Genomic DNA, 27,596 nt, shown 5'->3' on the forward strand with positions numbered 1-27,596 from the left:
ACATGATAAGGGAAAAATATATATATTTATTATCCCAATTCAAATTATAAAATGTATGCCGTTACCAATCTATTGTCTAAACTCTTCAGAAATTGGTAGGTATACATATATACTTATGTAAACAAATGGATTTAAATAATATTAAATATAATATTTTTAATACCCCGTACAAGATAGTAAATTGATATTTTATTTTATTGAATTTTAAAGCCTCAAGGGCTTGATCGTTGTGTTCCGTGTGAGATATGTTAGCTCTCCTAAGCCCATATGACTTTTTTATTGGACTTTATGACAACAAATTTACGTTTCTCAAAATCTTCAGATATTGGTAGGTATTATTTTACAATTAAAAGCTGTTATTCGAATAAGTTGCTCCAAGTAATATTAAATATAATGTTCATTATAAGCTGTACAAAACAGAAAATGAATATTTGCCTGTCTTGTATGGGTACTATTCGATGCCTGATGGTGAACTTAAATGGAATAAATATATATAGAATGTATGCAGGGGTAATCTCAGTGGGTTCGTCCCCTCTTGAGGCGTATCAAGTGCCTCAGTTCCGCCCTCCTTCGCTCCCGAGTGGCCCTTTGTCTGGCTTCTTGGGCGGCACAGGCTGCCTTTTCGGCCGCTGCCCTTGTGCTCTTGAAGTCCGCCCTGGCCACCTCCAACTGGCGGAGTAGCAGCTCCACCCGCTTCTTGGCCGCATCCACCAGCTGCTGCTTCTCGGCCAGCTCCAGTTGGGCTCCATTGGCCACCTGCTCCGAGTTGGCCGCGTTGTCCTGGGCATTCTTCAGCGCCTGCGAGATGGTTTTCAGCTGGTCCGCGGCCTGTTTGGCGGCTTGTCCGGCAGCCGAACAGGTGGCTTGGGTGGTCTGCAGCAGGGTGCTCTCCTCCTGCACCACCAGTTCGCCCTCCCGCACCTCGGACTCCAGTTGCTCCACGACCTGTTGCTTCCCGGCCAGAACCGCATCCGCCGCCTTGGCCGCAGCCTGGGCCTTGTCGGCCAGCTGCTGCTTCACCTGGCGGGCGGCGGCCTCTCCCGCCTCCAACTGGGCATCGGACGCGTCCTTGGCCTCCTTGGCCGCCTTCAGGGCAATGCTGGAGGCCCTCACCTTCGATTTGCCGTCCATCTTGATGCCGCAGGACTGACCACCTGAGGGTTCGGAGGGACTATTGTCGCCAGAACACTGGCGGTCCAACACCACTCCAGCCATGTCATCGGAGATCTTGGAGATCATAGTTTCAATTGATGGTCACTAAGTGAAAGGCTTCCCTCTTACCTGGGCCATCTTATAGCCTTCGGAAAGGCCTGAGAGTAGGTTCAAAAGCAAGAAAACAACTGGTTTTATATCCATGCCTTGGTTTTGGTACACGCAAATGTTATTCCAAATTAGATATTGACAGAAAAATATTAGGCATACAAAAGCTGATTGTTGACCATTTTTTTTAAGCTGCCCGAAAATAGCTCGTCTTGTTGCTCTGCAACTTCAAACTTCAAAACTTAAATAAGTTTGTTCTAAGCAATCTCAGCTGGTTGTTTTTGTATATTTAAAGAACTCAGGAGTCTATTACTCACTTGTCATACATATTTAATAGTGACCTTTTTTGATGAGCGAGCCTTGATATTTGTGTAAGATGCGAGCTTCCCGATGCGTTGCCAGTCCCTGGTTATGATGCTCTTGCTGATGAACATCGTGCTGACGAGGACAACGGACTCTGCCCCGCGGAACGATCAGCGCTTCAAGCCCGCCATGCCCTTCTGCAAGGCGAATCTGAAGGCCAACCAGATGGCCTGCCAGGCCGCCAAGGAGGCGAAGGCTGCCAATGATGCCCAGCCGAGTGCGGGGGAGTGTGCGAGTCAGAGGGCGAAGGCCATGCTGGCTGACAGGGCGGCGCAGGCGGCCAGGGCCGCTCAGGCGGCACACAACAGCAAGAAGCAGCTGCTGGAGGAGTTCACCAAGAAGCTGAACGAAACGCAGCGAGTTATCGTGGAAATCAAACGGGCCATTGCCGCCAGCACCTGCTCTGTGAAGAAAGCCGAGGGAATCAGTGGCAAGATTCAGCAAGTGCTGGCCGGCATGCAACGTCTCTTCCAGGAGATGAAGGCCAGTCTTGACCTCCTTCGGCGGGTGGCCCACAATGCCCAGAAAGTGGTAGTGGAAAGACGCGGGCTCCTTGAAGCGGCCAAAAGACGGGTGGAGGAGATGCATTCTTGCGTAGATCAGGCTCGAGCTGATCTGGAACGGAATAGAGAGTGCGCCAAAAAGGCCAGCGACGCAGCCAATGAGGCCAAGCAAAGGATCGACACAGTGCGAAAACTCGTGTCCAAGATCAAGAACCTGAAACGAAAGGATCTCCTGTCCTTGAAAAAGATACTGCGCAGAAGAAGGAAAAGGAGCAGACAGGCGCAAACACACCTGAGTTGAATGTTTTGTTCATAGCAATAAACATGTTTATATTTTGTTATATTACATATTTAATAACTTATATTTTTAATGTATGCTTATTTTCTTAAAAGTACAATTTTAAAAATGGCGCTCTTACAAACCAGTGGTGCCACTTTTTTTTTTTAAACACGACAACTCTAAAATCGATAACACGCCTAAGACCAATCGATGCCAAGTCAACTCTGCGCTTGTCCCTTCACCATCCCTAACCGCATTTCGTGAAAGTTGAAAAAATAGCCGAAAAGTTAGTAAATATTTATTAAATATTGCCCAATCCGAGCAAAAGTAAGCAGTGAAAATGGCGCGCAAGAATGCCCAGGCCGAGGACCTATCGAACGTGGAGTTCGAGACGAGCGAGGATGTGGAAGTGATTCCCACCTTCAATGCCATGAATCTGAAAGAGGAGCTGCTACGCGGCATCTACGCGTATGGTGAGTGGTGTGTATACCTCGTTGACGTTCTTGGGCTTACCTATGTCTGGAATCTTTTAAGGCTTCGAGAAACCCTCGGCCATTCAGCAGAGGAGCATCAAACCCATCGTCAAGGGACGGGATGTGATTGCACAGGCACAATCGGGCACGGGCAAAACGGCCACCTTCTCCATCTCCATCCTGCAGAGCCTGGACACCACGTTGCGGGAAACGCAGGTCCTGTGCCTCTCCCCCACCCGTGAGTTGGCTGTCCAGATCCAGAAGGTCATCCTGGCCCTCGGAGACATGATGAACGTCCAGTGCCATGTGTGCATTGGTGGCACAAACCTGGGCGAGGACATCCGCAAACTGGACTACGGCCAGCACATTGTGAGCGGGACCCCAGGACGAGTGTTCGACATGATCAAGCGGCGGGTGCTGCGAACAAGGTGGGATTTGGGTTAACCTATCTAAAAAACCTGCTAATTATGTGTTATGTTAAAGGGCCATCAAGATGCTTGTGCTCGACGAAGCGGATGAGATGTTGAACAAGGGATTCAAGGAACAAATATACGATGTGTATCGTTATTTGCCACCTGCCACTCAGGTGGTGCTCATCTCCGCCACCTTGCCCCATGAGATACTCGAAATGACCTCCAAATTCATGACGGATCCCATTCGCATCTTGGTGAAGCGGTGAGTTGACTGCTCTTAGTATATGTACTTAGTTATTAATAATGCCTATTCCCTAACAGCGATGAGTTGACGCTGGAGGGCATCAAACAGTTCTTCGTGGCGGTGGAGCGCGAGGAGTGGAAATTCGACACCCTGTGCGATCTGTACGACACGCTGACCATCACCCAGGCCGTCATCTTCTGCAACACGAAGCGCAAGGTCGACTGGCTGACGGAGAAGATGCGAGAGGCCAACTTTACAGTGAGCTCCATGCACGGCGACATGCCGCAAAAGGAGCGTGACGAGATCATGAAGGAGTTCCGAGCTGGACAATCGCGCGTCCTCATCACCACGGATGTGTGGGCTCGCGGTATTGACGTGCAGCAAGTCTCGCTGGTCATCAACTACGATTTGCCCAACAATCGTGAGCTGTACATTCACCGCATCGGTCGATCGGGTCGTTTTGGACGCAAGGGTGTTGCCATCAACTTCGTCAAATCGGATGATATCCGCATCCTGCGCGATATTGAACAGTACTACTCTACACAAATCGACGAAATGCCCATGAACGTGGCCGACTTGATCTAAAATACAATTCTATCTTACTTTTATATAACGCACCTTTTCCTAGCCGTAACAACAAACGAATGGAGTAAATACATTTGAAGAGTATTTGGCTTTCAATAGACAACCAAAATCTGTATAATAATAAATAACACATAAGAAATTAATACAGAAACCAGTTTGTTTTGAAAAGTAAAAGGGGACTCAGGGGACGGGTGATTTACGTAAGTCATTACGTCAAGGCGGGCACTTATAATTAACTTTTAATTATTGTTCAAGTGAGTTAGCAATTTTTTTAAGATTTAAAATATTGCAAATAAACTAAAAAGTGGTCACAAGCCTATATACACGGTTTTACCTAATCAGATACCTAAAGACTTTGGTTTTGGCGAACAAAAAAGCGCGCTATAAACATTAACTAACACTACAAGTTCTACTGGGCTGGATTATCTCAGCTTATAACCTCTGGCTGTTGGGGCAGCGTGGGGACATAGGAGCTTGGTGTCAGTGTGGCTTGGTGCTTTTTTTTGGACTCGTTCGATTTCAGGAGTGTTCCCAGAACAATGCCTAGAAAGAGAATGAGTCCTACTTGATGATTCGATAGGAACTTCTTGGCACAGTCGCTCGGGTTGTTAATGTTAAGGGAGTAGATCTGAAATTAAGAGGAATTTGAGTAAGTTACTTATGGAATGGCATTTTAAAGACGCTTACCTGCTGCACTAGATGAGCACCAACGATTCCCACAGCCGCGTAATAGGGCACCGTTTGATCACAGGCCCAGCCAGCGGCGGACAAACCCGTCAGCATGGCTGCCGTGAAACCAGACAGCCAAGCCTTGGTGTTCTCGCCAAATCTCAAGGCCGTGGACTTCACCCCAATCTGTAAATCATCCAACTTGTCCTGGTGGGCGTATATTGTATCATATACGATGGTCCAGCAAACGCCGGAGAGGTAGAGCGGCAGACAGGCGGCCAGGTTGACACTGCCCTGGGTGGCGCACCAGCCCAGCAGGGCGCCCCAGTTGAAGGCCATGCCCAGGACCAGCTGGGGCCAGTAGGTGACCCGCTTCATCAGCGGATAGGTGATCACCAGGCCAAGCGAACTGGCTCCCAACAATATGGACTGCCAGTTGAGCTGGACCAGGACTAGAAGACCCAGACTGAGCTGCGCGGAGAGGAAGACAATTGCATCGAACTGGCTGATCTGTCCGGAGGCCAAGGGTCGCATCCTGGTTCGTTCCACCTTGGCATCGATGTCCTTGTCCCAGAGATCGTTGATGGTGCACCCGGCGCCGCGCATGATCAGTGCCCCAGTGCCGAACAAGCCCAGCATGGTGAGATCCGGCCAGCAGCCCGCATCCGCGCTGAGGGCTATGCTCCAGGCGCAGGGCCAGAAAAGCAGGTAAGTTCCAATGGGCCGGTCGATTCGCATTAGTTGGGCATAGGGTTTGGCGGCGGCCAGCAGTTCCTCCACCGGCGTTCGGGGCTTGACGGGCTCAGTGGCGGTACTCGAACTCCTGGAGCTGGAGCTTAAATCCTGCATCTGCCGCCTGTCCCAGTGGCTCAAATCTCCAATCAGAACACGCGCTGGCAGCCGGGGCAGCATGTGTTTTGTTGTTGCCGCCGCCGCATAAGAGCTGCGAAAGTGGCGCGAGCTCTGCAGTCGCAGGTGTCGTAGCGCAAACATTGCAAATCAACTTGCAAATACTACCTGAATGGTTACAGCATTTAATCACACAATATGCGATGGAGTTTCTTAATAAAAACTCACGAAAAATGGCAAGATATTTGGTGGAACTTTGGCTGGGAATGTCACATGGCTGCCACCCAGGCGAAAGGTAGATACAGTGTTACCGGATCGTTGGAAAAACGTGCGTTGCTGGTAGCACTACAAAAAAGCGCGCGTTAATTTAAATTTAAAATGTATTTATAATGTTAAAATAGTTGTGATCTTTAAAGTTGAGTGCCATAAGTTTAATAATATAAGTAGAATGTTTAGAGATCCAAATTTATGTCTGGAAATTGATGTTAGTTCAATGCTGGATTTAACCTAATGAATTAATTAATCAAAGCTACAAAGCGGATTAACAATTGCACAATAAATTTCTTTTTGCAAATCAAAAACAAAGACATAACTGCAAGTCACACAGTTTCCCCGCCAAATAGGGTCAACGAAAAGCTTTCAAATTCAACTAGTAACCCAACCACTTACCCCTCTGCAATATCGTTAATGTTTTGCGCCCGTTACCAATTTTTCGAAGTAGGCACACGGCGCAGGAATGTCCGTAGACTATTTGCACACGGCCGCAGAAGATTTGCACACGGCCATCGGTTTCGGCGGCATTCGAGCCCAGTTAGAAATAGGCCAGTTAGAAATAGCACTCTAGGAAAGCCAAGTGGACTAAGGCAGACCTCCGGCAAACCTCCGCCCGGCGGTTGCTATCGCTCCGGCGGCTATGTACCTATGTATGAATGATACGGCTAGTACCATAAAACCGTACTCGAAGAAAAGAAAGAATGGAAAATTTTCAACACCATGTATTACAGCAACAATTTCAGGGGGATTTATATAGCACATTGTTGATTAGCTGGATTGCAATAAATTCTGCACTCAAATCGATCATTGAACCTTTGGCATTGGACCATAAATTGAATTGCAAGCCTATGGAAAGATTAGAGATCAAGGATGAATTTTATCTCCAGAGATATGTAAATATTGTAGATAAAGATGTGCATTAGATAGTAGTATCTGTAAGATTTGAATGCATTTACGTTTATTAACATGGCTATACATTTTCTGGGGCCACAATCGTTGGTATCGGCGCTACTGGTTGATAACGCACCTTTCCCATTTCTCATAGATAAGCGCACTTGCCTATCGCCTCGTCGGCGGGATTAGGGTCGATTTTCTTTAAAAAACCACTCGCGAGCAGTGGGCTTCAAGCAGTCAACGCTCTGCTCTCAGCCCCTCAGCAGCTCTAGTTGTTATCACTGTGTGTTTCCCCGATCAGCAGTCGGGTTTTCCACGTCTTTTGTTTAACAAAGTCTGTTTTTAATAAACAAGCCCAGATGGATCACGATCACGACCACGGCTCTCCGGATGACTCCACCAGCACGGAGAAATCCTGTCCCATGATCATGGTGGTAAGTACTGAGTTACACAACCCCCACGGCCTCAAATGATGAATATGAAATCACTTACCTATATGCTAAACGCTGTAATTTTTAAAGTCACTCATCCAGTTCGGCTGAATGAGATTCGGATTCAGAGCCGGAGAGCAAGTATCTCGTCCGACATGAAATTTTAATTCTCTGGCTAGTCACTCCCCAGGCTGTATACTAATTTATGTGACTAGCGCCGGAATGATTTATTCGCTCTCTGCCTCTCTTTTAGTCGCTCTCAACAAATACAAATTGAATATGCTTATACAGGGTGTTACGTTGGATTTAGAGGGAATACAGTGTTGATTTGAACGTTAGATCGTAGAACATAAAAGTTACTTTTACTCTTAAATGTGTAATTTAAAATTTGTTTTAAATTTTAAAAGTTTAAAATATTTATTCTCCATATCAAACACTTATCTACGAATAAATATATATTGGTTTGAATTGTGCTTGATTTAGGGAGATTATTGTGATTATTTAAACGTTAGATTAAAAATGAAAAAAATTATTTTTTTAAACTTTAATTTTCATGGCTACCTTTGTCCATTTAATATCTCAACATATGTATATGTTAGTTTCTCTAAAATGTAACTCCATTTTAAAGTAATTGAAATAGTTATTGTATTTATCTAAGCTTTAAAAGTACACATAATTGATAAAATGAAATTTTTTAACAAATCCTTTTCATATATTTCCTACAGTTCCATGCTGGCCACTGCGAGCGCATTTTGTGGCGCGGCTGGGTGGCGTCCACGGTGACGGAGTTCGTCCTCTCCGCCCTGGCCATCTTCCTGGTGTCCTTCCTGTACGAGGCCCTCAAGTTCCTGCGCCAGCAGCTGGCTCGAAGGGAGGCCCGAAGGCAGAGCGAGCGACTGGCGGCGGAGCAGCGCCGGAAGAACGAGGTGCCGGCGGCCGGAGGATGTTGCTCTGAGACTCCGTTGGCGGAGCCCAGGGAGCAGACCTACTGGCAGCGCCTGTTCGCCTCATCGCACATCTTCCAGTCGCTGCTGAATCTCCTGCAGATAGTCATCTCCTACCTGCTCATGCTGATCTTCATGACATTCAACTACTGGCTCTGCCTGGCCGTGATCCTGGGCCTGGGCCTGGGCTACTTCGTCTTTGGCTGGAACAAAAAGAATCCCGACGATAGCGAGTGCTGTCCTTAGGTCTAGGATGTCCCATACTTCGTTGTTATACCTACCAGTTGTTAGACACCAAAGCCCTTGTCAGTTTGGGCCCACACATCGAACAGTCCCGTCCCCAAGTAATCACACACATTGTCTAAAAATACATTTTTATTCGATAGTTACACTTGGTTTAATCATAATTGATGTAATCGTAGCATAAATTAGTCAACTAGTTTACTTAATATGAGCATATTGTACAAATAGTAGTGATGAGAACGAGAACCTATACAACACGTATGCATCTAAATCGATTGGCATACCACTCAATACATTCCATTTTACAATAAAGGTTTATTTTTTAATTAACTTGATCTTTTCAACTCCAGCTCAAAGCGAAAACAATCCAATATGAAACATAAAAAAAGAGAACGCAAAGATAAATCTCCTGGATTACATGAAATTCGTTGTAAAAATGCGGACAGTGCCAGTTCTGAGTCCTAGCAGTCCACAACTCACATAAATATGGCTTAGATCATGGCATTCACTTATCACACAATAGTAGTAATAATATTTATACTTTATAATGTTAAATTAACAACAACAAATTAAGTTTGCTTTCTTTTTTCGTACACTGTAGTTAACATTTTAAAGCTACTCACTTTTCTTTCAACATTTTCGTTAAGCTATTTTATAACGATTTTGTTTTGTGTAACTAGACAAACCTTGAGCTTGTTTAAATAATCTTTGAGACATATTTCACAACGTTTTATCTATTTGCCTTTGCCTAGACGCATTCCAATATTTGCAAGCTGCTTAGTCAAAAAGAATTTCCAGGAAACTGAAAACTAAACAGAAGTACTATAATCGTTGACTATTTTGGGTGATAAATGAGTGCCATGATATGATGACCATAGTGCTTAGACTACACTAGAGTAACCTAGACTGAACCACCGCGATCGAAAGAGTAGCTAAACCCGTAACCAACCCCTGCTAGTAGAGCCATGCACTCATAACCCAGTGGCTCCGGCGGCCATCATTCCGCCGTGGTGATGATGGTGATGCATTCCGCCGTTCTGGAAGTACATGTAGTAGTTGTACGGCGACTGCTGTCCGGCTCCGCCCTCGCAGTCGAGCAGGGTCTGACCGCCGGCCGTACCCGCCACAGGGGATGGGGTCATGGGCAGCGGGGACACCGTGCTGCCCATGCCACCACCCACCATGCCGCCCACTTGGCAGCTGGCCCGCAACGCCACCGCCTGGTGGTGGGCCAGAATGTCGCTGACCGAGTGGGAGGAGGGCCAGTGGGCGGCTGCTGCGGCGGCGGCCACACTCCTGAGCTGGTGCGGATGGGGCCCTGATCCCTGGCCACCACCCCCTGCTCCCTGCGGCGGCGAGGGACTGCCGCAGGACACGGCCTTCATGCTGTAGGCTGCCGCAGCGCTGTACGGCTGGTAAATCGAGTTGTACAGGTGGGCGTGGGCATGGGCATGGGCGTGGACATGATGGGCACTGGCCGCCGCCGCTGCCGCCGTCTGGTGATGATGATGATGGTGGTGGTGCGGATGGTGTGGTCCACCGCCGGCATTCGCCAGATTTCCCAAGTTGATATTGTTATTGGCAGCACCTCCGTTGTTCTGACCTCCATTGCTGGAGACACTGCCGCCGCCACTGCTGCTGCCACTGCCCATCACCGCTCCAGGTGGTCCATGCTGGTGACCACCGCCCAGACTGCCCAGCTTGTTGCGCAGGATCCGCGAGATGGAGCTCACACTGGGCACGTTCGTCTTGTCGCAGATGCCCTCGCTGAGCAGGCGGTCACGGATCTCCCAGGCAAAGATGCCCGGATCGCGCTGCTTCAGCTCTCTGATGTAGTTGACCACCTTGGGCGTGGTCACCCGCGGCTTGGAGCCCCCTATGGCCCCGGGCAGTATGGAGCCCGTTTCGTGGTACCTGGCCAGGATCTTGGACACGCAGCCGTGGCTCACGCGCAGCTGGCGGGATATGTCGCAGGGTCGGATGCCCAGACGGGCCAGCTCCACGATCCGCATCCTGGTCGCATTCGGCAGCGGTCGACCGTTGACGAAGACGCCGCCCAGCTGGTTCACCTCGCCGTACTGCGGACACTGCGACTCTGAAACGGCAGGGAAACGGGTTCGGAATTAGCCAAAGTGGTGATAAAAAAACCAAACAAAAGGAGAAGGAGGTCACACCGACATGGGAGTACTCTTTAGCAAATAGAAGAAAAAAAAATACCTGTAAATAAATTAAAGTAATTTATGCAGGTATACGAAAATATGGGCAGGGCTACAGAAGTCACTTAAGCTTTTAAATAATGTATATTTGCTATTGTATAAAACTATAAATAAACTTTAAATAAATAAAACAAGGAGAAGACGTTCACGTCGCCTTTTAAGCACTTTTTAGGAAACAAAAAGTCCCTTAAAACTACTTTAAATGTAAATTTTACGTTAGGTTTAGATTTTCCTGTTTATATCACAAAAGTGTAAAAGTGTTTGCGAAAGTAAGAGTAGACCAGAGAAACCACAACCATTGTTGCCTAAAAGTATGCAATGGAAAGTTTAAATGAGGTCTTTTTGAATAAATCCATCAGATTCGTATGTAATTGTGTACATATTTTGTAATTTATATAAGATTTCAATGTAACATAAGTTGCTTAATCTAGGAACATTGTGTTTTACAAAATAACCATAAACTTTTAATTTTTCTACTCTTAAAAAAAAACAGACTTCCGGACTAAAAACGAATTGTTTATTTAGTATTGTATACTTTTAGACGCCTTTAAAAGTGATTTAAAAAACCATGTGATTTCCTTTGCAGCCCACTATATTTTTCAAAGTTGTAATATTAGATAACCATTGTTTTTTAATATTCCTGAAAAATTGATAAAAAAAATACCCCTAGAAATATATTATCTTTTTCCCGTAAGTCACAAACAGTATCATCCGAAAGCCATTCCCGATTCCCAGTACAGGGTACAAACAAAGAGGCAGCGGCCTGGGAATGGAAATGGGAACCGAACAAAAGCACATTTGCGTCTAATTAGTTTCGGTGGCAAATGAGTGAGCCCGAGTGAGAGGCCAGAAAAGGGGTTCTGGTGGAGGATCGGCAAGTGAAAGCACCAGATCGTTTGTTCGGCTGAAAATCGCTACCATTTGCTTCTCAGAACTGCGGATGTGGGTGCCCCGGGCATCTTGCCGCAGATTGTGACTGGGAAAACACAATTTGAATGCCCGGAACGTGCGGAAATGCACTTTGAGCGATGACGCAAAGACTTCCCCTTGGCGCATAGAAATCCACCTAAGGATAGGTGCACATCGCTCCATTCTATTCTTATTTGCTCTAAGATTGGATTTTAGTTCCCAGTTTTAAAGGCTTTTACTACTAAAGAGTTTATCCTTCACAAGACCATAAACAATGCAATTAAAAATCGCTGTGAAAGGCACATGGTGACAACAACCTGTTTAAACAATCAATTATTCAACGCAAAGTGAGACATTTCCACTTGCAGACACGCCCCCAGAAAAAACTGTCTGCAATTTTCCTGCAAATTTCTTATTCGCTATTGGCATAACCCTATGGTTTATGAATATCTAACTCGCTATTAAGCAATTAAACAATTCGTATAAATACAGCTTTTTGAAAAACTGTCTTCAGTCGCTAAACGACAGAGTTCAAGTGCAAAGTTTAAATCGAAAATGATTTTCAAGTATATCCAAGAGCCGAACGTTGGCGCTTTATTTCGATCCCGTGACTCGCTAGTCTATGTGAACAGAGCCAGAAAACAAATAGGATGGAGAGTGGTGCCCAGAACGACGCCATTCTGGTGGCTTTGTAATCTTTGGGCCCTAATACTTGCTTTGCTCATATTTGTCTACGTGCCCTACGCACTTTTAATGGCCGGAATAAAGGAGTTCAAGAACTTTACGACCACCGAGCTGTTCACCTATATTCAGGCTCCGGTTAACACCAGTGCCTTTATGATCAAGATCATTAAAGTATTCTTTCTGCGCGCTCGATTCGCCAAGGCTTTGAAGATTATGGATGTAATGGACACGCGTTGCACCAAAATGGAGGAGAAGCTTCAAGTGCATCGCTCCGCTGCATTGTGTAACAAAATCGTCATTATATACCATTTTGTTTATATCGGCTTCCTAACCATGACCGTACTAGGAGCTGTAGTCGCTGGAAAGACTCCATTCTGTCTGTATAATCCAGTGATTAGCCCCGCGGAACATTTATATTTGGCCATTGCAATGGAAACAGGCACAATCGGCTGGGTTGTTTTTGGAAACCTCATTTTGGACGTCTATCCGGTACTTTTTGTGGTCACATTGCGAGCACACACTGAACTTTTGAGACAGCGAATCATTGATCTTCGATCCGATCCGGGCAAACAAGATGAACAGCATTATGTGGAGCTGACGGATTGTATCAAGGATCATAAGCTAATAGTCGAGTAAGAAAGGTGCTGACCCAACCGATAGACAAAATAATAAACTACTATCTTTACCAAACAGACTTGGCAACACCCTGCGTCCGGTGATCTCGGCCTCACTGTTTATACAGCTACTATCCGTCGGTCTTCTTTTGGGTTTCTGTGTAGTTTCGCTGCAGTTTTATACCACCACAATGGAACGCTTAGCCTCGGCCGCCTATATCAATGCAATCATTTGTCAAACCTTTCCCTGCTGCTATGTTTGCGAGCTATTAACCCACGACTGCGAAACCATAACCAATACCTTGTTTCATTCCAATTGGATCGGGGCAGACCGTCGATATAGGACCACCATGCTCTACTTCATTTATAATGCCCAGAAGCCGATTCTGTTCAATGCGGGCGGAATTTTTACAATTTGCATAAGAACAAACCTTAAGGTAAGATATTAAATCATGTGGATTATTCAGTGTTTAAAGAGAAATAATTTCAGTTGGCCAAGTTTGCTTTCTCCGTGGTAACCATTGTGAATCAGATGGACTTGGCAGAGAAATTGAGAAGGGAGTAGTATGGAAATTTTATTAAAAATAGTTCTCACCCAGCACAAAAAACTGTGGTTGCAATTCGGACACAGTAAAACGATTTTAAAATGTTATTAAACTGATATTTTTAATAAATGCTTAAGTAGTTTGCTTTAACAAATCTTAAACATTGAAGTTTTATTATTATGAATCACTTATACCCATTGATCCAAGTACGCTATAAAAGAAAATATTTATAAATAATATTATTATTATAATGAAATACCCGAAAATGATGTTCTATGCTGGAACTCAAATTATTGTAAAATGAATATTGTACGAATTGACCCAACTTGTAAGGATTGGTAATTTCGTAACTTATTTAGCAAACAAAGAACAACTCATGTTGTATTATTATGGCTAGCCGTTAGTCGGTGGTAATGGGGAACCCCCTCATCTGGAGTCTCCATTCTTGGCACCTGCCATTGGACCTCTCGCTCCGTCCTCCGTCTGGAAGTGCCGTTCGGTCCATTACAATAATGGGCAGTTGGCCAGTTGGGCAGTTGAGTAGTTGGAGGCACTGCTGCACATCTGCGCCGTCTTCTAATTTCGAATCGTGTTCCATAGCGGCAAATCCAAGTGCAACACGTACTGGAGTGGAGAGTGCAGCGCCATAAAACCGACAATAGAGCTCCCGGGTTACTCGTGCCAGCGATCTCAAGAAATCAGGAAGGAACCGGACAAAGGAGCGATAATCACCATGGAGACGCAGTATATCGACCTCTATAGCAGGGCATTTCGCGACTTACAAGCTCGTTTTCCCGCTGGTCGGATATCGCATTACCATCCCACTTGTTGCCCGACTTCGTCATCACCACCCATCACCATCCCAATCCATCCACATGCACATCCACATCCATATCCACCGTTCCCCAGAAAATGATCCCGGCCAGTGTCGAATTTCGTGTACATAGTTTATGGTTATGGATTTGCGCACTTGTCAATTGCAGTTCGATCATTGCCAGCACTTGCATTTGGGGTCGTTTTGGGCCCCAGACAAAAAGCGAACGTGCAGCTGCATAAATATGAAAAACTGTTCGAACTAGACGGCATCGACATGGGTATCTCCCCACTTTAAAGGTGATCGTAATAGATGGAAGCACTGCACAGATATCATGGGGGTTCGACCAGGCGATACTGTTTGGTAACTAGTTGTCACCGTAAAGAAAGGTTTAGTTTGTTGAAATAAATTGACAAAACTGTTCTAACCCTTTTTAATTCAATTTAAAAGAGGATGTCACAAAAATCAGTAGCGTTTTAAAATACAAAAATGAGTTAAGTAAAAAACAGAAAATGTTATTTAGTTGCACTGCATACTTTCAGAAACCTTTATAACTGATTTTTTACCCTCTTGATTTTATATCGAATAATATGTAAAGTTTAATGCTTTGTAAATACATCTTAAAAATTAAATTTTTAAATTTTAAATCCCTACAAATGTCAGTCAAATAAATTATGTCTCAATGCTTTAAAAATGTTATGTACTTGTCTAACATACCTCACAAAATTCCCATACATCACTAAATGACACCAAATATTACAAAATATTTAGTTTTAGGTTCTATATAAGCGGGTTTCTCAGGTACTCTAGTCAGTCTGAGTTGAGATGTCGGCCAGAAGGAATATATTGATCGCAGTGGGCTGCTGCCTGGTATTTAATATTCTGAGTATTGAGGCTAGGTCTTTGGAGGGAACTGCTGTCAGGACGGTAATTCGATTGGACTGTTTAAAACATCTACAGCCGTTAGCTATCGTTTTTAGAAGCGGGACTCTGACTGGTGGACCTTCCTGGAGGATATTGTCTATGATAGTGATACTGATGATGACGTCGACACTGAAAGTTACTGTGAGTTGGGACGACTTTTGAATTTCAGTGGCCTTATTAATGATTTTGTTTTCAGTGATTTGTCGCAATTGCACGGTTGTAGTTCAATCTGCTCCCAATGCTACGGCAGGTGGAGGACCTGCAGCTCCACCAGCTCCAGGACCCCCTACAGCGCCCCCGGTGACTCCTCCAGGATCAAATCCAGCTGTTACTGCTCCTCCTGCAACTTCGGCACCTGCCATAACCGCACCTCCTGCTGTAACTACAGCACCAGTACAACCAATGCCACCCGCTCCAACAGATGCTCCTGTCGGCTAAGGATTCACCCTGATACATGGAACCACTACTTTATAACACTCCTCCAACTGTAGCTTTTAAATGGGATTTGGTATACGATCATTTTGACTGTGGGCTAACAGCCTACCTAGAATAAAACTGGCTTTTGAGCCGTAAATCTGTGCGGTTCTCTGTTCCTGACACTTTGAATTTTCAAAATGTTGTAGCGCAATTGTCTTGACATAAGTCACAACAGATCGGCTGGCACTCGCCACAGACCCACACGCATTGAGTGGGGTGGCTGGGGATTGGGATTGGAATGGTTCACATCCATCCGGGGACCAAGTCGGTGGTTTTTTGTGTTCCGTCTTTGAACATTTGTGGCGGCGTAAGGAGCCTCGACAGGGAGGGTGCCTTTCCCAGCTCGACATTCTGTTTGACATTTGTAATCTCGTGATCGTTAATTATTTACGAATTGAGTAACAAACAGAAAGGGCCCACAATATCCAGCGCCAGCCAGGGAGGCAAGAAGTGGAGTCAAAGATCATGGAAACAACAAATACGCTTCCTCAACTGGGGTTGATACTCTTACAGCGTCTATATAAAATTTTTCCTGTAAATATTATAAATAAATATTATTTTTAGCCCTGATATATAGGTACTTCACATTAAACCAAATTTTAAGTACAATTGTTGTTGATATAATTTCCCTGTAAGGTAAGCAAGTCATTTTATATTACTAGTGACCTTACTAATATTTTATATAAGAGAAATCTTAATCTATTTTCTGTAATTTATAGAAGTTTTATTTATTTCGAAGGTGTTCCCAAGGTTTTAAGCTATTGAATACTTTTTTTTAACATAACTCAGATTACTTAAATAAATTCAGGCATCTTCCGATGCCTTCAGATTTTTCTTTCGATTTTTTTTCGACGGGGTAAAAATTCAAAGAATGTTCAATGATGGCTGCAATTTGTTGGTTGCTCCGAGAACATTATCTCCGAGTGCTTGACTTTTGCGCTAAGCGTCCATAAATTTGTCTCAACAAATACTTTCTAGTTGTCGCTGACGAAGATCTTAGCTGGATGTTTGTTTTCTTGTTCGGATCTATTGAAGATAGCTGCATCGTTTTAATGGCTTTTCAAATACGCATGACATCAATTTTGGGCAATTACCAAAGATTAATGGCAGCCAAAGTTGAGCACTTGGGGTTTAATTATGATATGTGAGTTATGCCACCGTATAAGATAAGAATCAAACCTCCGCCTGACCGAGAAATTGGAAAATGATTGAACCGACTATCGGTTTGCTGCCCGATTGGAAAATATTCTCTGCGATATAGATTCGACTTGCCTCGCCCTCAGCAGTCATCTTCAAAGCAGTGAGTGAGTTTCTCACTTGCGATTTATGGCAGCCAATCGACATCCGGCCAGAATTAAATGCTTCCCGCCACATGCAAATTAGTCACGTAATTCCTATTAGAGCAGCATGTCGATTCCCCCTTTGAGCCGACTGATGGGATGAGTCAAGAGCAAACATTTTGCAACGTGCCCAGTGCCCAAAGCAAATTTAATCAACGATGTATGTTGACCACGACAGTTATGAGCCATGTCGAGGAAAGAAACATCAGGTACTGATCGAAAATTCACTCGATGATTGACACAGTTAAATAGTGGAAACTAATTTAAAATCTGAATACTTCAAAAATGTTTCTTATAAAGATTTAAAAAAAACAATTTTATAATTGATGTATCCATATACATTAAACTTTTTTTGGTGGAAGATAATGGAAGGTTATGGCAGTTCGACTGTTGTTTAATTTGTTTTGTTTCATTTCGGGAAATACTTTAATTTCATGGAGAACGGATCCTCTCATAAAAAGACAGTAATGATAAATAAGAGTATGGATATATTCTTTTCTTTGAATTATTGTTCTCAGTGTGGCTTGAGTTCCAATTCAATTTGGCCAGAACTTCAAACCCCTTTTCGAGGGATCACAAGTGCAACATTTCGTTGACCCTCTGCACGGCTACTTGGGCGACGCGTCGGCACTGATTGTTGGTCTTATTAAAGGTGCAAACATGCCACCGAAGTGGCAGTGGAGATGGAGATGGAGGTGGGTATACGGGGTAAATGGATAAGATGGGTAAGATGGGCAAGAGCAGTGTCGGTCACGATCAGAGGAGCAGTGTGTTAGGTGCTACCCAGGTCGCCGTCGCGTTTCGAGTTTGTTTGGCTTGTTTGTTTGCCTCCGGGAGAACCTTCGAATGCTAAGAGGTAGATTTTGTTTATTTAATTTTAAGTTACGCCTGCTGCTGGCGATCAAGTTGACTGGGCTACTTTAGCTCTAATAAGGATCCGTCCTGGCTCTCCGGCTCCTCGACTTTCCGCTAGTCACCGACTTAATCAAGGCAAACAAACTGAAATCGGGGTCTCATTCGATACGATTCGATCCAATCGGATCCGTACCGATCTGAGCAGCTTCTGTTAATGAAAGGCAAACAGCTATGGAATTGTGAAGAGGTCGGGCAAACAGCTTAAAAAATCATAAACTCTCGAACGAAATGGAGACGGAGGTGGAGGAGACTGCTTTTGCCTGATCAGTAAATATTTGACCATGGATTTTCGTCTCTGGACTCGAGCTCTTAGTCCTTTGGCATCCCCGGCGGAAATTGGAAACGGATTCGGTAGCCGACGCTTCTGTATCTGTGTGTTTCGGTACAAATGGCTTACAAATGGCTGTGTTTGCTTTGAAATCCTACACTTTTGTTCAGTCGGCTCTAGATCCGAAAACTTACACATAGAAAAAATAAATGTTATATTCTCTAAAAGAGATTTTTTAGTTAAATAAGATTAGAGTTAAATTTCAATTTAATGCATCCAATTACAAAGCATAGATATTAATTAATCAAAGATCATTGTAATTTTTAAAAATATATAATTACAGCGAAACTGGTCGATTTTAATCTCTGATATTATTGTTCACTGTGCAGCTCCCGTTTTTGGAGCCTTTTTCCCGCTTGCAAAATGCCATAAAAAGCTCAATTAAAATTGTCTATATGGCAAAATTATAATTCATAAATTCTGGGAAATTGCCGAATACAATGGCCACCACTGTTTCAACTGGAACTCCGCCAACGATCAGCAAATTACAAACGCAATCCAGAAAGAAATGTCGGCTTTAATGTCCGTATGTTTGTGAGAGTTTTTTTTTTTATTTCTGGCTCTTGTTCTTGGAAATTTTTCAACGCTTGCCTTTCGTCAAGTTTTGCCGCCGGCAATTAAAGTTGCACATATTGCAGCTTAAGTTTTTTATAATTTATTAAAATATCATTAAAGTATTCACGAAACTCACTGATGCGCGTAAATCCAATTACAGGAGCAATTAACGAATGTTAACTAACTAGAACTAATTAAAAATAATATTTCGCTAAACAAAATGGACGGAGTGGTCGGAAATAACGTCTGTATGAGAATAGGTATGAGCATGTACAGTATAGCTTTTGGTAAATCAAAAACAATTTAAAAACTTATAATACTATTTTAATTAAAAAGTTGCACTTCAGTTTTACGGCTTTAAAAACAATAAAAATTTTCAAATAAACTATTTTTAAATATATTTATATACAGAATGGGTCTTGAGTCTTAATGATACATTTTATTGTAAGCTCCATGTAAATAATTATTAAAAGACTGTCACATGAATATATAAGTAAATCATTTGTTCTTATCTTATCAGCATGGAAAAAAATATATACTGATGCGATAATCCACAACGTTCTTCCTATTTGTCTTGTCTCGTTGATAAGTTGCAACTAATATTGCAATAAAAAAATACTTTGATTCAACTCCAACAAGGCATCCAATTGACTTGGCGATTATTTCAAAAACTTGAACGCTGAGAACATTTTCGATGTCAAATGTCGAGAGGCAATGAACTTATTTTCTGCCTAATTGAATTTAACAAATTCAAGCATTTCAAGCTGATAAGACATTTTGTTTATGCGATCATAAAAATACTTTGTAAGACTTATAGCATTTGGTTTGATTGCATAGGCGAAATTTCAGCTTGCTCCGATTATGACAATAATACATATCACGCCTATGAGACTTTTATTTGAGAAAATCAAAATGCCATTCAAATTTTATTTTAATTAATAAGCGGGCCGTTAATTAACACGTTTTCACACGAAGCGATGCGTTCTACGAAAATGGTCCACTAAATTGTATTAAATCGCAGAAAACTTTGAGTAATTGTCTGAATATCCACAACATTAACTGCAAACAAATAAAATAAATAACAAAATACCAAAATACCAAAATGGCTGCCAATTTGAATACATAATTATTTTTAGTTCGTTGGGCCCGAATTGAATATAAATTTGGCATGAAATGATATTTTTGATATTGAGGGCAATTTTTTTTGTGGAGCTTCTTGTTTGGTGTTTGATTTGATCACATCAAAAAGACATCCCCAAAAAGACAATAAATATGAAGACCGACGATTAATTGCACTTTAATGGGAGAATATTTTTATAAAGGTTTGGGTACTTTAACATTCTACAAGTTGAAAAATATGTAATATTATAATAAAACGCATTTTCTAAAGAAATCAAATACAAATTTTATTAGTGTGTAAATGTGCCTTACAAAAATGAACCGTTGAAATCCTAAGAACTTTACTTATTGAAAGGGTATAAAAGTGCATGGCAAATTGGATTTCCCTTCTCATAACTATACAATATGTGCGAGTGCATTTTCGACTGCGTGTTGTCCCATAAATCTTTGGGTCTTGGCAAGCGGTTCCTTCTCCTTCGGAACTGGGGGTCTTCAGGTTGATTGACGGAGCGCCGTCGCGGTGGAGAGGTGCCTTCATATGCTTATTTTCTTGCATCTTATACAAATTTATATGCATTCGGCATGCAGAAAAAATTAATTTAACAACTCAGTTGACTTGAGCTGAGGCTCAGCCAGCGCGTCGCGTATACGCCATGTGGTACGCCCCTTTTTCACTGCTCACATTGTGAATATTTAGTTAGTTGTCGTTGCCCACATTCACATTGTTGCGGTCTTTTCATCGACTTATAAATAGTTTACTTTTCACTTCGATTTTTGTTTTTTTTTTTGTGTTCTGTGGTATACTAACTACAAGAGCTTGTCGACAATTTTGCATTCGGAGCGTTGCACAATTTGCCGCACAATCGCATTTATTTATCAGTGAATTTCACAGAGTCGAGTCGCCGGGCCAAGAGAAAGAGGAAGCCACCGTCCGTCTGTCACTTTGATCTGCTGGCAATGCCATTTTCCATCTTAATCTGCAGAGTTCAAACCGAAGTGTTATCAATGGAAAAGAGTCGGGACTGGAATTGCTTTTTGTTTTTTTAGCATCGATCGATTATGTATTTAACGGAATGAAGAAATCTCGAATCATTTGAGGTTGATTTTTATAACTTTCTCCACTGACATAGAACATTAATTGTTTTGTTAAACTGTGAAATTTAACATTACAATTGTAAATTCCCAGTTTAATACTTAAATAACATTCTTATTAATTTCGTCTAATTTGCTCTAGAATCTTGTTTAATTTCTCTAAATCTAGACTCCCCAAAAATTCCCATCTGCTGCTGTGTCATATTTTCGATTTCAGATCAAGTGCAAGCGCCTTGAATTATAAATTAAGCCCATAAAATAGGCGCCCCAGCAAGTGGGAATCAAGAGTAAATAAAGCTAAATAGATTCCTGCGGCGTCAACAGCATTGTCTGTCAACAGAAATTAATGAGTGCATAAATCACGCCAGATAGCGACGCACTCGCTCCTTTAACCCGCCCCCTTGGGAGATGGGGGCCCTGGAGTAGGATAGGTTGGGCTAGGAAATATGACGGCTCTAGCTCCGCTCCCGGGGAAACTCGAAAGGGGTGCGACCCAGCCGAAAACCAAAGAAGACATGCCGCGGCAACTTCAATTACGCGTACCAGGAATGCGCACAATGCGTAGTGCGTAGCCGAAATGTGCTCGATGTCGATGCGAAAACCATGGCCAGAGTTCCGATCGCGTCTAAGAGATCCAAGTAAAAGAACCAGAGATCCAACGCATCCGACCAATCATTGGCAATGTACTAGAACCGACAACTCGGCCGCAGTTCGGGTTCGCCGGCACTCGAGCAATGTGCAACGCCCGTCGCTGACAGCCACAACAGGCATATAAATCTAACCATGTGTTCCCCAGCTCGCCCACTCCCGAATCCTGGCCAGAGCTGCCCTCTAGGGACTACAGAAAGTAGCTAAGGGAGCTACTATTTAAAAATAGCTAAAAACCATGTAAATATCTTGGCTTAAAAAATATACAAAGATAGAATCCATATTTCAAAATCGAATGTAAAAAAATCATAAATAGAAATACTAACAGCTATAACCAAAATTATTTAAACTAAATTCCATCCGCACATTAAACATGTTCCTATAGTTTATGCTAGACCTGGCTAAAAAATCGCCAAGCTTACAGCACTGTTATTAGAACTCTAAGTAGCTGACTCCAAAACAGGGAAATGGAGTTGAAATTCCTGGGTGGCAGTTCCGGTTTCGGGTCGCCATCGCACCCATGGGACTTGACACAGACCATCAAGGGGTAAGGGTCATAGGTTAGGGGTTAGGACCAGATGTTAGCCGCCAGCTTATTGATGCCATCGCATTCATTATCCCGGAATGAACTGGCTCAAACACGTGCCCCCTAACGATTAGAAACTCATTAAATTTATGGTAATGAGCTGAGTTTATCCTCAACAACATGAAGAACACTTGTCAGATGTCAGAGGTTGGATCCGTAGGGAGATATCCAATGTAAGAAGGGGAGAAAATGTCAACTGATCTACAACCTCTTGCTCCAAAGTATAGCAGAATGTCCAAAAACTTTGATTATATCCCTGATGCTTAAGAAATCTCTTCCTAGAAAATTTCAGCTTAATATATATGAAATTTTGGTTGTTTGAATGAGATTTCTAATTTGTAACAAATGTTTTGAATCTATATATATTTCTCTAAAACCCAAAAACATATTTTCAAAATAAAAAACCTCTAAAAGTAATAATTATGAACCTTAGTTGCCATGAGTAATGCTATCTGAAAAATTTAAAATTGAATAAATATTTTTCATGTAACCCGATTAACAAAAGCTGCCAGAGAGCCCGTAATACCCAAAAATGACTTGAAATGCGCTTAATGAAAGTTCCGCACCAGCGGCTGGGGATGTGATTTAATTAAAGAACTCAGGGGAAACGACGCCACACAATCAAGACATGGCAGTGAAGCGTTTTGCCAAACCCAAGCCCGGGCTGCAATCATCGGTATCAACGGGAGGAAGCTGCAAGTCGGGCTTTATGATCACCACGTTCCTACTCCTGGGCACCTACTATACATATACCCACTATATAGACTCTTCCATTAAGGCGTGTACACATTGACGCGACGTTTTCCTCCTCGGATCTCAAGTGTGTTTGCCTGCCTTTCGTGGCCAGCGTCATCGACATCGTCTGCGCCTTTTGTTTTACTGCCCCTTTCCGTGATTTTAACATCTTGCACTTGCGGCCGCGTCTGGTGGGCTTTTCATGTTTAGCTACCGAAGTAGATGGCTACCGGTGGCCGTTAGTCACGCATTTCTGCATCTCTGGTCCAGAGCCAGACTCTGGGTATGGGTATGGGTATGGGTATGGATATGGGTATAGGTCTGCATGGTGTGGGCCTCTCGGCGTCTATATCTTTTCCGACGTCTGCGACCGAGCAAACAATGCTGGCTGTCGTACAAACAGAATGTCAAAACATCGAAAGCAAGTCATTAATGGACCACAGTGCGGGATCTCTTAGCCGACTTCTTCCCTCTTTTCTGCCCGGCCAAGTGGAAAAAATCATATATCCTTGATTTAAAACCTTTTTGATACTTTGCAATATCGGGGTTTACCACAAACAAATAAACACTTTAAATTTCTGAGAGACATAGAGATAAAAAAGATTATTAAAATAATTTGTAATTAATATTTATATTTTATACTATCCTTGACTAAAGAAGTCTTAATAGCTGAAAAATTTTTGTTTGCTCTGCAAAAAAGTAAAGTTAGAAATCTATTTTAAGAAGACCGCTTAACATTCTGACTCATTGAATAAATTTGTATTGTTCAGTTTTTATACCCTTGCAGAGGGTATTATAATTTCAGTCAGAAGTTTGCAACGCAGTGAAGGAGACGTTTCCGACCCTATAAAGTATATATATTCTTGATCAGCATCACTAGTAGAGTCGATCTAGCCATGTCCGTCTGTCCGTCTGTCCGTCTGTCCGTCCGTTTATATGCAAACTAGTCTCTCAGTTTTAAAGCTATCTGCATGAAACTTTCCCAAAAGTTGTCTTTCTATTGCAGGTAGTATATAAGTCGGAACGAGCCGGATCGGACGACTATAGCATATAGCTCCCATAGGAACAATCGGAAAAATAAATGAAAAAAAATTATAACTTTTCTGTTTTTTATTTTTTTGTTTAGTTCTTCGACATTTAGTAATGGTTAAATATTTCCGATTTACGGATTAAATTTCATCAAAGTCGGACGACTATATCATATAGCTCTCATAGGAACAATCGGAAAAATAAATGAAAAAAATTATAACTTTTCTGTTTTTTAATTTTTTGTTTAGTTCTTCGACATATAGCAATGGTTAAATATTTCAGAATTATGGTTTAAATTTTATCAAAATCGGACGTCTATATCATATAGCTCCCTTAGAAATAATAAAAATATATAAAATAACTATCAAATAATTGAGCTGCAAATCATCATAGCTTCAATGTTTTTAAACATATACGAAAGTAAATCATAATTTTAATGTTTTCAAAAATGTTTAATTCTTGCAATAGCTGCAAGGGTATATGAACTTCGGCTTGCCGAAGTTTGCTTTCTTTCTTGTTTTATTTTACAATTTGTAAAACTGTAAATTATGACACTCAAAAACTCAAAGAAAGCCATTAGAAAATTATTTCGAAAGATGATCCAACCAATTGAAAATGTTTAAAAGTAAATCGACGCATGCCAAATTATTCAATTGCGCAGATGTTTGTCAATGGATCCGACTGCCGACAACAGGGCAAATCTTTACACTCTTATGCTCGGAGTTTTCGGCCGTAAGGCAGTGTCTTGCACTCGGCTTTTGTTTTTGGCCCAAAGCACATGGACAAACAGAGACACGGACACTTGGGCCCAAAAGTGAAGACCGCACGACAAAGGCACAAACATTACAACGATCATTAGTTAAATTAGGAGGCATGGGTCCGGAGTTTTGGGTTTGGATTGGGGTTTTGGATTGGGGTTTTGGTTATGGGTTTGGGCACGGATGTCGGCGACATCATCGAAAGTCAAACAAGTGCCGCGGCTACCGCGAGGTTGTCGATCATGCGGAAAGCGACGGCAGCCTTTTAAAACGAAAAACAAAAGCAAACACCTGCCTCTTAGCCCGGCCCAAAAAAAAAGAAGTCGGGCCATCCATCGAGCGACTGTGTTTACCTCCTCGCGATTGCGGCACAGGCTAACTGGGTCCATCAGGACTTGTTTGGAGAATCGGACGAGAGCGCTTTGTTGGCAAAACACTTCAGTCACGGATTTGATTGCACCGGAAAAATTGTTACTTAAATCAATCTTAAAAGAACAAATGGATTGCCTTGATCGGCTTTGTTTTCATTCCCAAAAAATTATATCTCAGTATAAACAGAAGTTCTGTGATAGTCTATTTTTTCATGGGACTATCAAACTTTTAAAATTTAATTGTAAAATTGTAAAAAATTGTTTTTAGTCACAGACGTTCCTTTTTGGTACGGTTCAATAAATACCAAAATTTGTAGGTAATCATAAACTTTAAGGGTCAACTAATTTTAGTAATATAATATTTATAATAATTTTGTAATATTAAACTCATACCAAATTTTGGATCTTTGATAAAGGGAAATACTTTTTAGGCATATCCATTGCCGTCGGCACCTTACACATGTCGGTCAGTCAACAAAAAGTCGTGTGAAAAGTGGTTTTGGGGGTATAGAATTTGAAAGGGTAGAGATTGGCACCTACCTGGGTCCATTTCGCCCGTGGACAGTTGATTGAAGAACTCCAGAATTGCAATTGTCGTTCGCTGTTTGTCGACTCCGCCGTGAAACTTTCTCTGGTTGGATTCGCTGTGATGGATAAGTGATGCTGGCGATTGTCGGTGGTTGCCTAGTCGTTAACTTTTCGCACTTGGCTATAATGTGAGTTTCAATTAAGGCATGAAATTTGTATACAAATTGGCGCCAGTTGTGCGGAGCAGCATTGGGCTGCGATGCCGTGAACCAAGACTGAGATCTGATTAGCACATTTTCGGGCCAAAACGATCGCACTTGGCTAGGTTGCCTCGAAAATTATCACGCACTTATCACACCTTATTGGGGAAGCGGGAACTGCACACACGATTTAATGACACTACAATGGGTTTTGCTATGCTTTTGGATTTTGTATTATATCGGTTTAGTTTAACTCGACCGAAAAATCGATGGATTTGGGACCGATATAACCGCATTCACTGATCCGTGCGCGCGCCTTTTGATCTTCCGCTGGCTTTTGTTCCTCTAGCGAATCGGGTCGTATCGTAACCTATCGGTTGGAATCGGCTTGGAACGGTTTAGGATCGGGAAACCCTGGCGCGCTCTCCAAAAACGATCGTTGCTGCTCGTCACCCGTGTCTGCTGCGACTAACGCAGCCCGCTGCTCTGCCCATCGTGATCACGATCGCCCACCATCCACGTCTACGCACACAAGCAAAACCACCTCCACATCCACATTCACATCCACATCCATATTCAAGTGGAAGCCACCGCGTCGACGCAGCATCCCAAGATCTCTCGCCCTCTCTCGCTCTTATTTACACATACACATCCGTGAGAGGGAGGGCGGTCGATCGACTGTATTTGTTGGTTTTAATGGCGATGCTCGTCAGATAGTGTGTGTGAGCTGCTGGTCCGCGGACAAATAATAAAAATGAAGAATGTCTTTCGTCGCCCAGGAGCGGTATCAAAAACAAAGGGAAAATCCAAAAATAAGTACACATCGGTTTTTAATACATTATATAAATGAATCAAAAAGCAAAATATACATTTTTTCAATAAAAACTTCATTTTTGATGCAGTATTTAAGGTTCTTGCTTTGCTCTTTTAATTTAAAATTAATCAATATTTCTTATTACATTCAATTGTTATTACAAAAATGACTAAAAAAAACTCTTATTGTTTTGTCCTTGGGTATGTTTTTTAAAACTAAATAAGATAAAAGAGGGAAATATGATTTTAAGACTCTTTCCACTGTTTAACCTCACATTAAAAATCTTTGAAAATTTTTTTTAACAAAATTTTAACCGAGAATTGAGTTTTTCTGTCTTAAGCTATTTATAAAATCTGTTGAGATTTAAGAAGAGATTTTAAACTCCTTACTTATCAGGTAGTGAATCTGAGAAGTTGTTGAGATACTGTCATATTTTGCAAGTGATTTTTAATAAATTTTCCACAAAGAAAGTGAATTCCAGCATGAGAAAATTATTAATGTTATCTTATCAATAAATGTATCCTGTAATATTCATTAATTGTAAATAACATTTTGAGTTGGGGGCCTATAATGATCATTAATGATGATATCTGCGCCCTTTTCTCCTTTTTTCACCCTTTACCGCCCCTGTAAGTCTACGAGCGGATGTGTGGGTGTATCCATGAGCCTGGGCCCTGCATTAGTATTCGAACTCTTTCTCTCTCGAGAAAGAGCTACGCTGCAATACCAATACACTCGAACCGAGTGAGTGAGCACACGCAACCGGGCGGAGTTAATTTCTCAATGCTTGAATGGCCAATCTGAAGCAAGTAAGCGTATCCGTAGCGTTACGCAGGGTGGGCGAGCGATGTCATGACTTCTTAGTGTCACACACATGCGGAAAGGAAAAAAAAGGAGGAAAGGAAAGGATGGGAACGGAACGGAAAGATAAGGGGGCGGGGCTGTGGGAATTCTGGGTGCGCGTGCATCTA

At 42.5% G+C, this 27,596-nt stretch overlaps 8 protein-coding genes across 10 annotated transcripts; 5 read left to right on the top strand and 3 right to left on the bottom strand.

Annotated features, from left to right (window-relative positions):
* Positions 1-255: 255 nt before the first annotated feature.
* On the bottom strand, positions 256-1,499 carry LOC128265926 (uncharacterized). Its single transcript, XM_053002211.1, has 2 exons — positions 1,282-1,499; positions 256-1,227 (listed from the first exon to the last, which is right to left on the bottom strand). The coding sequence occupies exons 1-2, from the start codon at positions 1,354-1,356 to the stop codon at positions 517-519; spliced, it is 786 nt and encodes a 261-aa protein (XP_052858171.1). The 5' UTR covers positions 1,357-1,499; the 3' UTR covers positions 256-516.
* A 136-nt stretch (positions 1,500-1,635) lies between these two features.
* LOC128266170 (uncharacterized) lies at positions 1,636-2,465 on the top strand (the record flags this gene model as incomplete). The annotated part of the gene is made up of 1 exon (XM_053002507.1): positions 1,636-2,465. A coding segment is annotated over one exon (792 nt), but the record flags the coding sequence as incomplete, so codon positions are not given.
* A 154-nt stretch (positions 2,466-2,619) lies between these two features.
* LOC128265100 (eukaryotic initiation factor 4A-III) lies at positions 2,620-4,272 on the top strand. The gene is made up of 4 exons (XM_053000944.1): positions 2,620-2,879; positions 2,941-3,307; positions 3,363-3,554; positions 3,614-4,272. The coding sequence occupies exons 1-4, from the start codon at positions 2,747-2,749 to the stop codon at positions 4,119-4,121; spliced, it is 1,200 nt and encodes a 399-aa protein (XP_052856904.1). The 5' UTR covers positions 2,620-2,746; the 3' UTR covers positions 4,122-4,272.
* On the bottom strand, positions 4,206-7,588 carry LOC128265246 (4-hydroxybenzoate polyprenyltransferase, mitochondrial). 3 transcript variants are annotated; one of them, XM_053001241.1, is made up of 4 exons: positions 7,299-7,588; positions 5,868-5,984; positions 4,809-5,807; positions 4,206-4,749 (listed from the first exon to the last, which is right to left on the bottom strand). In XM_053001241.1, the coding sequence occupies exons 3-4, from the start codon at positions 5,781-5,783 to the stop codon at positions 4,549-4,551; spliced, it is 1,176 nt and encodes a 391-aa protein (XP_052857201.1). In that variant the 5' UTR covers positions 5,784-5,807; positions 5,868-5,984; positions 7,299-7,588; the 3' UTR covers positions 4,206-4,548. The 3 variants fall into 3 exon arrangements, with proteins under 3 accessions (XP_052857201.1, XP_052857280.1, XP_052857124.1); XM_053001320.1 differs by lacking the exon at positions 7,299-7,588 and having other exon boundaries at positions 4,809-5,803; positions 5,868-5,963; XM_053001164.1 differs by lacking the exon at positions 7,299-7,588 and having other exon boundaries at positions 4,809-5,949.
* LOC128266133 (high affinity copper uptake protein 1) lies at positions 7,028-8,750 on the top strand. Its single transcript, XM_053002428.1, has 2 exons — positions 7,028-7,240; positions 7,963-8,750. Exons 1-2 carry the CDS (start codon positions 7,166-7,168, stop codon positions 8,425-8,427), a joined length of 540 nt encoding a protein of 179 aa, XP_052858388.1. The 5' UTR covers positions 7,028-7,165; the 3' UTR covers positions 8,428-8,750.
* On the bottom strand, positions 8,731-26,278 carry LOC128265481 (paired box pox-meso protein). The gene is made up of 2 exons (XM_053001547.1): positions 25,624-26,278; positions 8,731-10,519 (listed from the first exon to the last, which is right to left on the bottom strand). Exons 1-2 carry the CDS (start codon positions 25,631-25,633, stop codon positions 9,396-9,398), a joined length of 1,134 nt encoding a protein of 377 aa, XP_052857507.1. The 5' UTR covers positions 25,634-26,278; the 3' UTR covers positions 8,731-9,395.
* On the top strand, positions 11,853-13,412 carry LOC128265172 (odorant receptor 85a). The gene is made up of 3 exons (XM_053001054.1): positions 11,853-12,865; positions 12,927-13,284; positions 13,338-13,412. The coding sequence occupies exons 1-3, from the start codon at positions 12,105-12,107 to the stop codon at positions 13,410-13,412; spliced, it is 1,194 nt and encodes a 397-aa protein (XP_052857014.1). The 5' UTR covers positions 11,853-12,104.
* Positions 14,992-15,708, top strand: LOC128266151 (uncharacterized). The gene is made up of 3 exons (XM_053002467.1): positions 14,992-15,133; positions 15,187-15,271; positions 15,327-15,708. The coding sequence occupies exons 1-3, from the start codon at positions 15,032-15,034 to the stop codon at positions 15,566-15,568; spliced, it is 429 nt and encodes a 142-aa protein (XP_052858427.1). The 5' UTR covers positions 14,992-15,031; the 3' UTR covers positions 15,569-15,708.
* Positions 26,279-27,596: the final 1,318 nt, after the last annotated feature.

This window comes from Drosophila gunungcola, chromosome 3R (assembly GCF_025200985.1).
Source record: "Drosophila gunungcola strain Sukarami chromosome 3R, Dgunungcola_SK_2, whole genome shotgun sequence".
Classification (NCBI taxonomy): Eukaryota; Metazoa; Arthropoda; class Insecta; order Diptera; family Drosophilidae; genus Drosophila; species Drosophila gunungcola.